The 17,244-nt window shown below is 41.2% G+C and overlaps 1 protein-coding gene across 2 annotated transcripts in view; it reads right to left on the bottom strand.

Moving 5' to 3' along the window:
- LOC106604525 (platelet-derived growth factor C) overlaps positions 1-16,891 on the bottom strand; it is a 65,855-nt gene extending 48,964 nt beyond the window's left edge. Inside the window, exon 1 of one of the 2 annotated variants that reach the window (XM_014199212.3) lies at positions 15,901-16,891. In XM_014199212.3, the coding sequence (XP_014054687.1) occupies positions 15,901-16,072 (172 nt within the window). In that variant the 5' untranslated portion in view covers positions 16,073-16,891. The remainder of the gene's footprint in view (positions 1-15,900) is intronic. The other variant, XM_014199211.3, reaches the window with a different exon arrangement.
- Between the last annotated feature and the right edge of the window lie 353 nt (positions 16,892-17,244).

Below are 17,244 nucleotides of genomic sequence, written 5' to 3'. Positions count from 1 at the left end.
GCCGATCAAGGGACTCTGGGCTTAGGCGCATGACCCGACCACCCCCGCCTTTGTGATTTTTTCCTCTGTTTGGCGAAAAGGAGATTCCCTGTCGCAATATTATCGCTTTTCTACGAGAAACATGGCGTAACAATTGATTTTAAACAAATCTGGGCTCATCAGACCAAAGGACAGAATTCCACCAGTCTAATGTCCATTGCTCGTGTTTCTTGGCCCAATCAAGTCTCTTCTTATAATTGGTGTCATTTAGTAGTGGTTTCTTTGCAGCAATTCGACCGTAAATGCCTGTTTCACACAGTCTCCTCTGAACAGTTGATGTTGAGATGTGTCTGTTACTTGAACTCTGTGAAGCATTTATTTGGACTGTCATCTATTTGCTTATTTGAGCTGTTCTTGCCATTGTATGGACTTTTACCAAATAGGGCTATCTTCTGTATACCACCCCTACCTTGTCACAACACAAATTATTGGCTCAAATGTTTTAAGAAGGAAATACATTCCACAAATTAACTTTTAACAAGGCACACCTGTTAATTGAAATGCATTTTTGTTCACTACCCCATGAAGCTGGTTGAGAGAATGCCAAGAGTGTGCAAAGCTGTCATCAAGGCATAGGGTGGCTACTTTGAAGAATCTCAAATATTAAATATATTTTGATTTGTTTAACACTTCTTTTACTACATGATTCCATATGTGTTATTTCATAGTTTTGATGTCTTCACTATTATTCTACAATGTAGAACATTTTAAAAATTAAGAAAAACCCTTGAATGAGTAGGTGTGTCCAAACTTTTGACTGGTACTGTATATATTTAAAAGCTTTATTGTTGGACATTAAAGACTGTAAAAACACTTAATCAACTCCAAGTGATTTTAATTTAAGAAATCTGTTAAAGTATTTCCACGCATAATAGAGAGACACATGATCGTATACAAATGTAAGCAAGGTTTGAAATGATTATGTTTTAGTCAAACATTATCTGTTTGGTCTTCTTGCGGTCAATTTGCAGTCCACAAAATATTTGTAATTAAGTTCCGGCCCCCCGACCATCCGCTCAACAAAAAAATCTAGTTGATGATCCCTAATTTAGGTGATGTTGTGCAACCAAGTGAAATGTCTCATTTGGGGTTTTAGGGTGGGTTTCTGTATAGCACTTTGTGACATCGGCTGATGTAAAAAGGGCTTTATAAATACATTTGATTGATTGATTTTGTACATTTCAGTTTCCTTAAACTGAAGGCTGCAAATGACATAGGCAGACGAGCGCTAAACACTCAGTGTTCAGTTCCCTTTTTAACAGCATCCACAGGTCATTAAGCTTCTGACTGTCCCAATTCGTCAAAGGGCCCACAGCCTTTTTCATTTAACTGTGGCTGCTAAAAAAACAGGTGCTAAATCATGTGTGCCTGTTTTCCTCCAAAAATAACCCATTGCATAAGACAAATGTTAGAGAAAGATAATACAAAAGCGGAATTATAATTGCAGAAGCATGTACTAAAAGCTTTGATTTTATCTTTAGAGATCATGAATATTCATGTACGAATGCACTTACAGAAAAAATGACTGTCTAATTTCCTTCTAGATGGATGCCTGAGAAACAGAGGTTTGCTCAAAATCACACTTAAATTCAAATGCAGTCTTAAAAATGCAAATTTCCATCTTGGTAAGCATTGTGACTCTTATGAGAAGAAACTGCAGTTATGTTTTTTCATTATTTTTTCCACCTTTATTTAACCAGGTAGGCTAGTTGAGAACAAGTTCTCATTTGCAACTGCAACCTGGCCAAGATAAAGCATAGCAGTTCGACACATACAACACAGAGTTACACATGGAATGAACAGAACATACAGTCAATAAAACAGTAGAACAAAGATAACAAAAAGTCTTTATACAATGAGTGCAAATTAGGTAAAATAAGGGAATTAAGGCAATAAATAGGCCATGGTGGTGAAGTAATTACAATATGGCAATTAAACACTGGAATGGTAGATGTGCAAAAGATGGATGTGCAAGTAGAGATACTGGGGTGCAAAAGGAGCAAAATAAATAAATAAATAAATACATACAGTATGGGGATGAGGTAGATAGATGGGCTGTATACAGATGGGCTATGAACAGGTGCAGTGATCTGTAAGCTGCTCTGACAGCTGGTCAGGGAGATGGGAATCTCCAGCTTCAGTGATTTTTGCAGTTCGTTCCAGTCAGTGGCAGCAGAGAACTGGAAGGAAAGGCGACCAAAGGAGGAATTGGCTTTGGGGGTGACCAGTGAGATATCCCTGCTGGAGCGCGTGCTACGAGTGGGTGCTGCTATGGTGACCAGCGAGCTGAGATGAGGCGGGGCTTTACCTAGCAGAGACTTGTAGATAACCTGTAGCCAGTGGGTTTGGCGACGAGTATGAAGCGAGGGCCAGCCAACGAGAGCGTATAGGTCGCAGTGGTGGGTAGTGTATGGGGCTTTGGTGACAAAACGGATGGCACTGTGATAGACTGCATCCAGTTTGTTGAGTAGAGTGTTGGAGGCTATTTTATAGATGACATCGCCGAAGTCGAGGATCGGTAGGATGGTCAGTTTTACGAGGGTATGTTTGGCAGCATGAGTGAAGGATGCTTTGTTGCAAAATAGGAAGCCGATTCTAGATTTAGAAGTAGTTGGTGAACCAGGCGAGGCAATCATTTGAGAAACCAAGGCTGTTGAGTCTGCCGATAAGAATGTGGTGATTGACAGAGTCGAAAGCCTTGGCCAGGTCGATGAATACAGCTGCACAGTAATGTCTCTTATCGATGGCGGTTATGATATCGTTAATGACCTTGTGCGTGGCTGAGGTGCACCCATGACCGGCTCTGAAACCAGATTGCATAGCGGAGAAGGTACGGTGTGATTCCAAATGGTCGGTAATCTGTTTTTTAACTTGGCTTTCGAAGACCTTAGAGATGCAGGGTAGGATAGATATAGGTCTGTAGCAGTTTGCGTCTAGAGTGTCTCCCCCTTTGAAGAGGAGGATGACCGCGGCAGCTTTCCAATCTTTGGGAATCTCAGACGATACGAAAGAGAGGTTGAACAGGCTAGTAATAGGGGTTGCAACAATGTCGGCAGATCATTTTAGAAAGAGAGGGTCCAGATTGTCTAGCCCGGCTGATTTGTAGGGGTCCAGATTTTGCAGCTCTTTCAGAACATCAGCTATCTGGATATGGGTGAAGGAGAAATGGTGGGGGCTTGGGCGGGTTGCTGTGGAGGGTGCCGGGCAGTTGACCGGGGTAGGGGTAGCCAGGTGGAAAGCATGGCCAGCCGTAGAGAAATGCTTATTGAAATGCTCAATTATAGTGGATTTATCGGTTGTAACAGTGTTTCCTAGCCTCAGAGCAGTGGGTAGCTGGGAGGAGGTGCTCTTATTCTCCATGGACTTTACAGTGTCCCAGAACTTTTTTGAGTTTGTACCGCAGGATGCAAATTTCTGTTTAAAAAAGCTAGCCTTAGCTTTCCTAACTGCCTGTGTATATTGGTTCCTAACTTCCCTGAAAAGTTGCATATCACGGGGGCTATTCGATGCTAATGCAGAACTCCACAGGATGTTTTTGTGCTGGTCAAGGGCAGACAAGTCTGGAGTGAACCAAGGGCTATATCTATTCCTGGTTCTACATTTTTTGAATGGGGCATGCCTATTTAAGATGGTGAGGAAGGCACTTTTAAAGAATAACCAGGCATCCTCTACTGTCGGGATGAGGTCAATGTCATTCCAGGATACCCCGGCCAGTTCGATTAGAAAGGCCTGCTCGCAGAAGGTTTTAGGGAGCATTTGACAGTGATGAGGGGTGGTCGTTTGATCGCAGACCCATTACGGATGCAGGCAATGATCACTGAGATCTTGGTTGAAAACAGCAGAGGTGTATTTGGAGAGCGAGTTAGTTAGGATGATATCTATGAGGGTGCCCGTGTTTACGGATTTGGGGTTATATCTGGTAGGTTCATTGATAAGTTGTGTGAGGTTGAGGGCATCAAGCTTAGATTGTAGGATGGCCGGGGTGTTAAGCATGTCCCAGTTTAGGTCACCTAGCAGCACGAGCTCAGAAGATAGATGGGGAGCAAGAGATGTCTAGAGATGGGAGGAGCCCAACTATGACCTCTAAATGACTCCACACATGCAGATGGCTGGTTTTAAAAAAAGGTACAGTAGCAATTGCTTCAGGGTGAAGGGGACAAAGGGCATGTCTCAAAGTTCTGATGTTGCTACTTCTCTTCCTGTCATCGACTTCAGCTGTTCAAACCTAAAAACTCTGGAAGTGAAATAATATGGAGGATGCCTGCTGTAGCTCTTTAACTAGGCAAGTCAGTTAAGAACAAATACTTATTTACAATGACGGCCTACCGGGGAACAGTGGGTTAACTGCAGAACGACAGATTTTTACCTTGTCAGCTCAGAGATTCAATCCAGCAACCTTTCGGTTACTGGCCCAACGCTCTAACCACTAGGCTACCTGCCACCCCATCATTGCAGTAGAGACAAGGAAAGGAAGCCTCAAGGAGAGGACTACTGAGACACCCATAGGGCACTATAATTTAAAGGAAGTTTAAAGGGCAGATATTATGTAATTACTTCGATTGACTGAAGTACTTTTTTCCTTTTTTAAACCCACTATTATTCCTCATAATTTGTTATTTAACCATGTCAAATCAAACGTTATTTGTCACATGTGCCGAATACAACATTCTTACTTACAGGCCCTTAACCAACAGTGCAGTCAGGTCTTTAATGATGTCAGGTCTTTAACAATGATGTCAGGTCTTTAATGATGTCAGGTTTGTGCTAATACCACCTTTCTCCTTTTGTTTGCCTTTTTTATACACTGGAAGGTAAGATTTTTTTCACAGGTGTGAGGTGTTGACGTGTTGTATCTACAGCACATTTCTGACACACCCTGACTGCCCTACAGTTCCTCTAGATGCTTGAACTGTATGAGTGCACTCAAGATGAAAGATTCCTCTTGATTAGTCATTCATCATTTTGAGGAAGTTAGTTTAGTGAGATTAAGAAATCACAGAAGTAGATTACAAATGCATTTTAGGAAATGATTGCAAAACAACATCCATCATAACAATGTCACACCTTGAAAATGTCAAAAAGTATATCTTGAGGCGTTTGAATTTAGCTCCTCCTGTCACACTTTATCTCTGTGAGATATTGAGAAAACAAGCAGAGCCTCGTACGATTATTTTCACAGCTCCACACCATGACATTACCCAAGATACTCTTCTCTTGCTAAGGTAACATGCATGTGTCTAGTATCTTCACACTCACGTCACTGTACTGACATGGTTTCAAGTGATATAAGATGAAAAGTTATTACTTGGCCCACTTTTTACCAATTATTGTGGTACAGTATCTTAGGGTTATGATTGTTATGTTGGTACCCCAGGACCACAGTATATTATTTACCATCACTATGTACATAGTATCTGACTCATTACTGGGCCTATAAAAATCCATTGACACCATCTGATCTCCAATCTGTGCCAGATACAAGCCAACTCGATGACCTAAGGCCTGTCAACAGGTGGGAGGGGAGACAAATTGTAGAACAAACTTTGTCCCGTCAAGCTGAATAGAATGAAAGATGGAGTTTGACAAATGGGGTGACACATGATAGATTGGGCTTGTCAATGGCATCTCAATAGCCAGCAGGGCTCCTGGGTTATTTTAATTCTGTCATCTATGAGAAACAGCTGAGCAGATGTTTGGCTTGCCGTTGGGAAAAAAATTAAAAAGGGTCTCGCACCTTTACTGATAACCGGAGGACCTGTCGCCAGACTGCAATTGATTCAGATAGAGATTGGTTGATAAATTCGACCTCCCTTCAGGTGCTGCTGTAGCTCAATCTTTACCTTGTTTTCGGTTTGTCCTTTTCCCACCCTGACTGTATTATCAGTAGCTATGCATGTGTTAGCACTAGCACGGACTGTTGCCAAAGGGATGATAGCCCGTTGCTAATGTTTCCAAATGTATCACCTCATGATTTACACCCTCCTTGCGTTAATAGGATTGGGAGTGAAAAGCCTGAGACAATATTAAGCTTTTTTATATCTGATAATGTCATTCTGCATTGTCAGACAGTCATGGCCGCCAATGAGACAGACCTACCCTTGCTCCATTACAATCAGTCTGCTAAATCAATGTGCCTTCATCAAAAAAAGAGATTCCCGAATACATTGACAGGCCATCTACACCGTGCACCACACGTATCTCCAGAACACAGTTGCTCAAATCATTACAGTGAGTCTTACCGAAGAGCTAGCTAACAGCCCACTGTGCATTTCATTCCATTTGGGCTCTGGGAAATGGATACCCCTCCCAGGGGAGCTAGTGTGGGTACTGCAAGGGGCAGCATATGTGTAGCGTACTGAAAACCTATTTGTGCTTTGGGAAAAGCCATGCATTCTCCAAATAGTATGTGTGATTGGGTTACGGACTCCGTATGCTAGTGGCATACTGTCATATATCAAATCCCACCATGTGCAAGGCGATATAATCCAGCTACTCAGGACACTGGTGAACCCGTGATTACTGGGACAGGTGCTTTTTTACTTTTCCTACAAATGTATTATGGCTGGCATATTTCTGGTCTTAGGTTAATGGTTTCTCGATTTTTCTCACTCAGTTCAGATGACACCCAAAGCAGAAAGAGTCAGGATTTGATTTCTATAGATCCACTTGAATTATAGTATAGCTTAAATAAGTGGAACTGAGAGCAAGCAAGACAGAAACAAAATATGAACCATATTATGTGCACTCATTGTACCTACCTCTAGACTTCAAGGTGTGTCATAGGAACCTCGCATGGACCCAAAGCTAAGTCATTGAAAATGGTGTGGAACTATGCAAGATTAATCATAATTTTGAACAGCATTAAGCTCCCCCACTCACTCACCTCACTCACCCACCTCACTCACCCACCTCACTCACCCACCCACCTCACCTCACTCACCTCACCTCACTCACCTCACCTCACTCACCTCACCTCACTCACTCACTCTAGCTATATGAGGCCAGGCATGTGAGAACAATTGATAAGGGGCTCCTGTAAAACTCTTATCAGTATATATGTAACGTCTGTCTTCGGGTAGAGAGGACCAAGGCGCAGCAGGTTGTGTGCTCATCTTAATATTTATTTTAAATAAAGACTGTGAACACGGAAAAACAATAAACAAAGAAACGACGACGACAGGAAGCAGTTTAGCAGGCTATACACTTAACAGCAGTGCTAAAGACAACTACCCACAATTAACAAACAAAACACATCCCTATATATAGGACTCTCAATCAAAGGCAACTACAAACACCTGCCTTCAATTGAGAGTCCAACACCCAATTACCTAACATAAAAAATACTAAACTAGAAAGAACATAGAAATACAAAAACATAGAACATAACCCAAAACCCGGAAATAATAAATCAAACACCCTTCTAAACAAACCACCACCCCGAACCACATAAAACAAATACCCTCTGCCATGTCCTGACCAAACTACATCACAAATAACCCCTATACTGGTCAGGACGTGACAATATAAGCTCTATACGTGACCCTATAAGAGACAGTGGACGGAATAAAGGGCTAATACTTATTTTCCATGTTCAGACTTCACATCTCAACCTGCAGCGAGAAGTTGATCTTGCTCTGATATCATAATTCATGCGTAGCAGATCATGCATCACTATCTCTCAGAATTACCTTAGAAATTAGCTCAGTTGAGATAATAATTGCCTAAAAAAATGTACAGCATATCCAATAACTGTGAGGAGAGGACTTTGTTTGCTGTGTTTCAAACATAGTGGCACCTTCAGATTGTTACAATGGAGAAGAACATGCGGGTGGAACAGAGGGATTTGTACCAAATTGCTGGGTCAGTAGCAAATTTCCTACCAATGAGTGTCTTTCATCTCAGTCCTGCCACCCTGAATCATACAAAAAGTGAGGCTACATTGTTATTTTTTGGTGCTTGTGGGATGCTTGAGGCATATATTGAAGTCACGCTTGTAAAACAATCATAGATTTCTTCAGGAAATCCATGGTCACAATTGGAGTTTATAATAATTTATAAGAATGGTCATTTGTGAATACAGTAGTCTGGTTTGCTGCCTGGTCAATGATTGAAACAAAACATGTGTTTACATGTCACATCTGAGTAATTCATGTTCTGTGAACATTTAGCATAGCGACCACCGACCAGTCCCTCACTAACCAGCTGTGATCTCCTACCAAAGCAATAAAACGTTGTTCCCTTCTCTGCAACATGCAAGCACAGAATCAACAACAAATATTGGCTACCATGCTGTGTTGTCATGTGTTGCTGCCATGCTATGTTGTCGTATTAGGTCTCTCTTTATGTAGGGTTGTCTCTCTTGTCGTGATGTGTGTTTTGTCCTATATTTTGATTTAATTTCTTTTTAATTCCATTCCCCATATCCACAGGAGGCCTTTTGCCATTTGTTAGGCCGTCATTGTAAATAAGAATTTGTTCTTAACTGACTTGCCTAGTTAAATAAAAGGTTCAATAAAAGAAAAATCCATCTGTATATTACAAGCCACAGCTGCACAACTTTTCAGTACTTGTCCGGGGTCATGCTCCTTGTCAATCAATCGCAAGGTGACGGCTGAGCCCCACGCAGTGAAGAGGAGATGGAACAGGACACTTTCAAATAGTTCTCTGACAGGGGTCGATGACATCTGCCAAACTATGTAGACATACCCTCCAGAGATGGTAACCAAGGTCAACTCATCACATCTACCCTCTGCCAAAATTGTAAGTCCAATGGAATTCAGTTTGCTTTCAAAACAGCTAATATCCCCCACAGACAGCTTAAGTCTATGTTAGTGCAGGGCTGTTCCAGCGATGTACTAATCGCAGGTTGACGTTTATTGTCATGGGTCTTGCCCTGGAGGCAGAACTGCACGGTTTCCGCTAGATCGGCCAGCTCCAAAGTCAAAATTGGCTATATCATTAAAATTCATGAAAACTAAAATTAGCTTTCGGTCTTAATTTAAGGTTAGGTTTAGACATTGGGGTTAACAGTGTGGTTAAGGTTAGGGTTTAAGGTTAGGGTTCAAATCAGATTTTATGACTTTGTGGCTGTACCAGCTAGTGACCACTCTGCAGAGCTGCCTCTAGTACATTAGTCATCTCAATAAATGTCAACCTGCGTACTAATCCTTAAACACAGTTACAGGTAACCCAAATGTAATAAGTTTGGAAACGTCAATATGAGCTACATTGAGAGGAAGCCCCCGCAAGAAAAATGCCCTAATTACCCAACAGTAATGCACTGATTATGTCAACAGTAATATTTACACGCCATATTTAATTCTCTCGTGCAGTCGTTTCAGAAATGCTTTCTCCTGAAGACATTTTCCAAGGAAATGTCGGCCTATGCAATGTTTCATGTAATGACACAATAGTTACATGTAGCCAATTTCACCTCAATGACCCGAGTAAGGTCAATGTTTTTGAAAATGCCAAATTGATTATTTCAAGTGTGCAATGAGCACATAAACCACTGGCAGAAGTGCAGCTGAGAAACAAGAGGCTTGAGGAAAAGATGCTGCCCAGCAGGAGATGACAGGTATTTGCGCTGACAGGTTATCCTGACTTGAGGCAGACATACTCCACCCTTCATGTCTAGACTGCACCGGGCAGACTTTCTTCTCTCTCAAAAATGTCAATGTTAGCGTTGGGCTATTTACAGTGGCGTGTTTATATGACCAAATTTATGTGCTCCTGATATTTTTGTCTCCTCTGGGAAACGTGGTGCTTGGACTCGGTGGTCGGCTCCAAACCGAATAGATTTTCAGCTCTAGGCCTAATTCAAAGAAGGAATAGATAAAGAAACACTTGCTATATTGGATGTGCTGTAGCAATTGTTCAAAGGCAGCTGATAACATTCATTAAATTCTACTGCTATCTAAGAATCTCTCTTGAATTTAAGTTTCAATGAGGCATTTCATTTTGCAGGAAATAAGGAAAGTCTCTTACAATGGAGCAATAGGTTTTCATGTCCATGTTCCTGGTCTAGGATTGGTTGGCTTTGTGTCCCGACAGTAATTAAGTCACTGGTTCACAGGTGTAAAAATGCAAAAAGTTACAATGAAATTGTCCAAATTGAAGATCTAAAACTGTATTACGAACATGACACTGCTATTTATAATTTGCATGAATCCATAACTGGCATTGACACTCAGCATGCTGGCTATAGTTTGGGTCTGTAAGGCCTTGACTGGTAGATTAAGTTGAGGACACTAATGTTCCCTATCCATATAGTATAGAAAGACTACTCCTCACTTACTCTTTAAAAAGGACAAGAAGGGAATGTATTGTGATACAAAAAGAAAAGGCATGTACCGTTACAGAACTGTGGCTCGATGGGTGACCCTCCCCACAGAGACATATCAATGAGAATGTCAAGATTTTTTTTAGTTGTGTCCTTGAAAAAAAGACTCTCAGGATGCTGACCTGAAGAGGACATTGATTCTGCTGAAAACAATCGGTCCTTACAAAGTACCTGGGGGTAATGTTGATACTGCAAGTGAGAGAGAAGCCACCGCCTGCCTGGAGAGGCTTTTCTCTGCCAATGCAGAGCTTAAAAACCTGTGACCCAGTTCCCTTGAGAAACTCCCTCCTGCTTGGGGAGAATGTACACTCGCTGCCCAAAATGACAAACAGCAGGCAGGCGGTGGCATGCTCGCCTGCCAAATACAGTTCTCCGACGTTCAAGTTGTGCTGACAGCAAAAACATAGACACTTATCTACTGTTAGTCCTCACTTGAGACTCTGAGGTGGTGAGAGGGGAACAAGTCTACATGGACTGCTTGTGGAGAGACTGACTGTGTTTGGTGTCTCAGTGAGGAAAGGCTCTTGTGTGGTCAGTATATTTTCTGGTCTATTTGTGTTGCAATGTCCTTACAAGTGTGTAAAAAACTACCCATTTTACTTTTAGGCATTTTTTGGTTGCCGGTGTAGGCCGACTACCTTAGTGCGAGTACCTAACTGTACATTGTTACAGTACATTAGTTCACCCTGAGAAACTTATTTAGAGAAACATCTGAACCGTATTAAAGAATAACTTGATATTCCAAATCCTTTTGGTGTTGTTTCACCAGTTTACAGCTATACCGTAATTTCAAATAAAATATAAACTTAACCACTATGGGATCCACTTAACACAACAACAGACTGGTACCGTGAATCCCAGCTGACAAACTGGTAGCTGTCAACAGACTGGGCTAACAGCTATATAAACCACCCTAGTGAGTCCAGCACACATTGGGTAATCATTGCCTGATAGGGAGAGGTGTTACTTCCTAAACAGAGCAAAACATGCAATATGCTGACTTCAACAAATCCCACACCACACACAAGGCTATGGGTTTGATTTTAGGAAATTATGCTTGTCTCTGTATGGAACTACACAGTACATTAAGTTAAAAAAAAGTTGGTCAAATCTCCAGATAGATAAGGCCCAGAGAGTGACTTGAGATTTGCAAGAATAACTTAAAGTTTGATGCAACTATCCATTGACGTCAACGCATGATACGAAAGTTCCACCTCCATGTATAGCTACATCACAAGTCCTATTCATGGTCTGCAATGACCTAACATACTACAGACCATTATGCATGTTGGTTCCTTATCGTCTGTTTGTTTGTTTGTATTGGGACCTTTTGAATGCACAATGCACTTCTGTGTCCCCAGACTAGAGGTCGACCGATTAATCGGAATGGCCGATTAATTAGTGCCGATTTCAAGTTTTCATAACAATCGGCAATCGAATCGGCATTTTTGGACACCGATTATGGCCGATTACATTGCACTCCACGGGGAGACTGCGTGGCTGGCTGACTACTTGTTATGCGAGTGCAGCAAGGAGCCAAGGTAAGGTGCTAGCTAGCACTAAACATATCTTATAAAAAACAATCAATCTTAACATAATCACTAGTTAACTACACATGGTTGATGATATTACTAGTTTATCTAGCTTGTCCTGCGTTGCATATAATTGATGCGGTGTCTGTTAATTTATCATTGAATCACAGCCTACTTTGCCAAACGGGTGATTTAACAAGGGTATTCGCGAAAAAAGCACTGTCATTGCACCAATGTGTACCTAACCCTAAACATCAACGCCTTTCTTAAAATCAATACACAAGTATATATTTTTAAACCTGCATATTTAGTTAATATTGCCTGCTAACATGATTTTCTTTTAACTAGGCGAATTGTGTCACTTCTCTTGCGTTCTGTGCAACAGAGTCAGGGTATATGCAGCAGTTTGGGCCGCCTGGCACGTTGCGAACTGTGTGAAGACCATTTCTTCCTAACAAAGACAGCCAACTTCGCCAAACGGTGGATGATTTAACAAAAGCGCATTTGCGAAAAAAGCACAATCGTTGCACGAATGTAGCTAACCATAAACATCAATGCCTTTCTTAAAATCAACACACAGAAGTATATATTTTTAAACCTGCATATTTTGTTAAAAGAAATTCATGTTAGCAGGCAATATTATCTAGGGAAATTGTGTCACTTCTCTTGCGTTCATTGCACGCAGAGTCAGGGTATATGCAACAGTTTGGGCAGCCTGGCTCATTGCGAACTAATTTGCCAGAATTTTACATAATTATGACATAACATTGAAGGTTGTGCAATGTAACAGCAATATTTAGACTTAGGGATGCCACCCGTTATATAAAATACGGAACGGTTCCGTATTTCACTGAAAGAATAAACGGTTGTTTTCGAAATGATAGTTTCTGGATTTGACCATATTAATGACCTGAGGCTCGTATTTCTGTGTGTTATTATATTATAATTAAGTCTATGATTTGATAGAGCAGTCTGACTGAGCGGTGGTAGGCAGCAGCAGGCTCGTAAGCATTCATTCAAACAGCACTTTCCTGCGTTTGCCAGCAGCTCTTCGCAATGCCTCAAGCATTGCGCTGTTTATGACTTCAAGCCTATCAACTCCCGAGATTAGGCTGGGAATACTAAAGTACCTATTAGAACATCCAATAGTCATAGGTATATGAAATAGAGAGAAATAGTCCTATAACAACTACAACCTAAAACTTCTTACCTGGGAATATTGAAGACTCATGTTAAAAGGAACCACCAGCTTTCATATGTTCTCATGTTCTGAGTAAGGAATTAAACGTTAGCTTTTTTACATGACACATATTGCACTTTTACTTTCTTCTCCAACACTTTGTTTTTGCATTATTTAAACCAAATTGAACATGTTTCATTATTTATTTGAGACTAAATTGATTTTATTGACGTATTATATTCAGTTAAAATAAAAGTGTATTGTTGTAATTGTCATTATTACAAATATATATATAAAAATCGTGCGATTAAATCGGTACCGGCTTTTTCCGGTCCTCCAACAATCGGTATCGGCATTGAAAAATCATAATCGGTCGACCTCTACCCCAGATATCCATGTATACGTGAAAAGCTGCAAATTTCCATTGGCCTGTGAGTCCTATTAACCCCCCGTAATCCCCTAATCTGTCTGTTTCAGAACAGCAGCCCCTGTAATCATTGGCATGTCTTGCATGTTCCTCGGCTTCCTGGACTGGTGCTGAAAGAGGCTACACTAGATTATCCCTAGGTAATCTGCATCTCGTACTAAAATCTGCAGCTGGGTTCTTGAATCTTTGGAAAAATAGTTTCAGAAGTTTGATTTTGAGGCAGTTTCATTTGGCTGAAAATGCAATGCCAACACTCACTTATCATCCGCAAGATCGTGTAAAAGACACTGTAAACATTTAAGCATATTAACAAAATGTTAATTCATCAATAAACAATCCAACCTGAAGCCCAAAGTGTAATAAGCAACAATACAAGGTGAAGTGGTTTAATTAGTGGCTGAGCCTCACTGGAGATGTGAGCCAAGTGGAACAGAATGAGAATGTCATGGCCGATCGTTACTGCCTGACACACCTAGCAAATAGGACTCCATCTTCTGTAATAAAGATTAAAGCCTTTGTATCAGGTTGCATAACAACGGTCAACAACAACAGTTCCCTTGGAGAAAGTTACTGTAGTACAGGGACTGCACTAGCAACCACGCTGAGACTGATAGTAGAGTGACCACACTAGCAACCATGCTGAGACTGATAGTAGAGGGACCCTACTAGCAACCAGGCTGAGACTGATAGTAGAGAGACCACACTAGCAACCAGGCTGAGACTGATAGCAGAGGCACCACACTAGCAACCATGCTGAGACTGATAGTAGAGGGACCACAGTAGCAACCATGCTGAGACTGATAGTAGAGGGACCACACTAGCAACCATGCTGAGACTGATAGTAGAGGGACCACACTAGCAACCATGCTGAGACTGATAGTAGGGTGACTGCAACTCTCCCAGGACTGTCACTCTCCCAGTAACCACCACTAAACATGCCAGATAGGGCTAGCTTTCAGTATCAAATTGTCGCCGAGCATCAGCAATCAACCACACTGGAGCGCTGGTGAAACACTCACACGTCAGAGCCAAAGGTTACCGTTAGCCAGGGCCTTTATTCTCATTACATGTCTGGCCCCTGTTTGCCAATGGAGGAGCTGCATGCAGGAATATGAGATATGCAAATTAGGTGTTTGGGGTGAAGGGTAGCCTAGCGGAGGGTTGGCAGTTCGAATCCCGGGTCTAACGGGAAAAATGGGGCGGGAAGTGAGCTGTCAACCAGAGGGTTGCTGGTATCAAATCCTAGATGCCATTGCCTGCCGTTGTGCCCTTGAGCAAGGCACTTAACCCCCCACAACAACAGGTCCTCGGGTGCCCAGTGTGGCAGCCCACTGCACCAGTCCAAAACCTGTATATGGATGTGTATGTATATGTGCCTTTCTGAGGGGATGGGTTAAAAGCGAATGTCACATTTCGGTTGGACCTTATGTGCAATTGACCAATAAAGTGATCTTACTCTTAAGAAGAATGCTTAATGTTTTAAGTAAGACATAGGGTGACATATGAACTACCACAACATGAGGGGGCTGTGCATTAGAAATGTTTTGTTGTTGAATGACGCTATAATTATATGGTAATGATGCTGGTAAGTATTGAATAAACAAAGTTTGAGACAGGGAATCAGTATTAGTGTAAAGCAAAAATCTGCAAACAGTTTACATATAATAAACGAATGGAAAGAGTACATTGCTATAAGCCGCCTAGGTTACGCTTCATCAAATAATGTTAAATTAACTGCATAATTACCTGGATGCAAAAGCATAGGTTAGTTATGAATTTATGCACAGGTGTGCACATCCATGCACACAGGCACACACACACACCTAATCACAACAACAGCTTGATTCCAAGTTCGACATGCTGGAAAGAATAAATAATTTGCAGAGATGATTTAATTGGACAGTCTCTTACAATTTATGTATGTCTTACCACCATATTTATTTGACTTTAAAAGGGGAAATAACAACAAAACAAAAAACTATTTGACAGTCTAAATCAGTGGGGTTCAGAGGATAAGCAAATTACATCACCTGGAATGACTACCATTGAATGAATGGAGCCTTTTACAATCATAGAGAAAACCTCTCTCAGGGGACATTACATTTCAGAGGGGTTTCCCCCTTAAACACACACGGGCTCACTTGAAAGGTAAAGGTAATAATATCCACTTCCTATCCTGGATAATGCTGTTTGAACTGAATAAAACGTATTCATTCATTGCTGTTTAAACTCAAGCAAGATGTGCTTTGTAAGAGGTGTAGGTTTGAGTTCTGGAAGTTTATGTACGAGCAGGAATGGATATGTGAGAATTGTCCTTTATTTCCAACTCAACCCCTGTTAAAAGTGACAGCTAAACACACATTAAAAACACGCAACTTACCGTTGTGTTCCTTTAAACTTGGTTGTTGGAATTTGCTGACATGACTTGATTCAGTTTCTGAGCCATGTTGTTGGAGAAGCGATACAAACAGGATTAATAATGGAAGGATCATTTGGATTAGTGGCGGACAGCGATTACAAAACACTGTTGACGAGACGTTTAGTATCACCATGCACAAACGTTGTTTGGATGACAACAATGCTGTTTTGGACACATTTGTAGCGGATAAACGCAGAGTAAAATCGACATAATCTCATCCAAATACAGAGTCCTTTGAAAAAAAATGAAACGTCAAAAAAATCCCGTAATATCCACAAAAGGATAACTTTGAAACCAAGGGCCGTCTCGCACGACAAACTGGTTCCGATGCAAGTGCGCACCTGTGGGGTATATGGAAAATTGGCTTGGAAGTTCGAAAGTTACTGCTGCGCTTGAACTAAATTACATATCCACTTTAAAGTTCCATCAAAGGCACCAAATTACTTATATATTGAGTGAAATGAATCGTAAATGCTTAAATCTTGAACTTTTTGTCCAAGGAGAAGTGCGATAGTGTTGCCTGCGCGCGACATTCATTAGTTTCCAAAGTCTCCGCCGTCTGCAAGTCCAATCCACAGATTTGCAGGCATTACAATAAACTTCACATTAACCGCAGATACCACAAGAGTGCAGTGCAATTCGATACAGTTTGTACAGTGGATGATATTGCAGAGCACACATAACTCCAGTTGTTTGGTGAGGTCTTGGCTCGGTGGCTGTTGACTGGAACTAAACTATGCTGGAGACTGGAGCTAAACTGTCGCTAAAAGTGAGACAACAAGGTCTGGATTTTTGGAAAAGCAGACTGCCAACTGAACTGACGACACAACAGGTGCTATACAAAAAGTAAAACTTCCTAGTGAAGGAAACTACCCGGGAAGTTAACTGTTCAGTTGCTGCAGCTCTCCTGGTGTATGTCCAGCTAGCACATTTGGTTCCTTGGAAGTTGTGGGAACATACGTTTTTGGTTTCCAGTTGGTTCTGGGAACAAAGCCATAAAACGGGTAAAACATAATGTTTTTTAAACGTTCTGAGAACGGAAGTGAACATTTTGCCTGTTCTGGGAAGTAAATGTTTAGGTTGCAGGGAGGTTCTCAGAACGTTTTACTATAGTTAACGTTACCTGAAAGTTTTCCTGTGAGGTTTTATTAACGCTCTGAGAGATTTGAACCTATAATCTTCTGTTCTCCATTTGTCATTTAGCACACACTCTTATCCAGAGCAACTTACAGTTACTGCATTAATTTTATGATAGCTAGGTGGGAATACCACAAATCACAATCAAAGTAAGTACAATGTTCTTCA

The sequence above is a fragment of the Salmo salar genome, chromosome 05 (genome assembly GCF_965601325.2).
Source record: "Salmo salar chromosome 05, fSalSal1, whole genome shotgun sequence".
Classification (NCBI taxonomy): Eukaryota; Metazoa; Chordata; class Actinopteri; order Salmoniformes; family Salmonidae; genus Salmo; species Salmo salar.
Note: the sequence above shows the minus strand (reverse complement) of the source record. Positions and strands in the feature narration are given on the sequence as shown.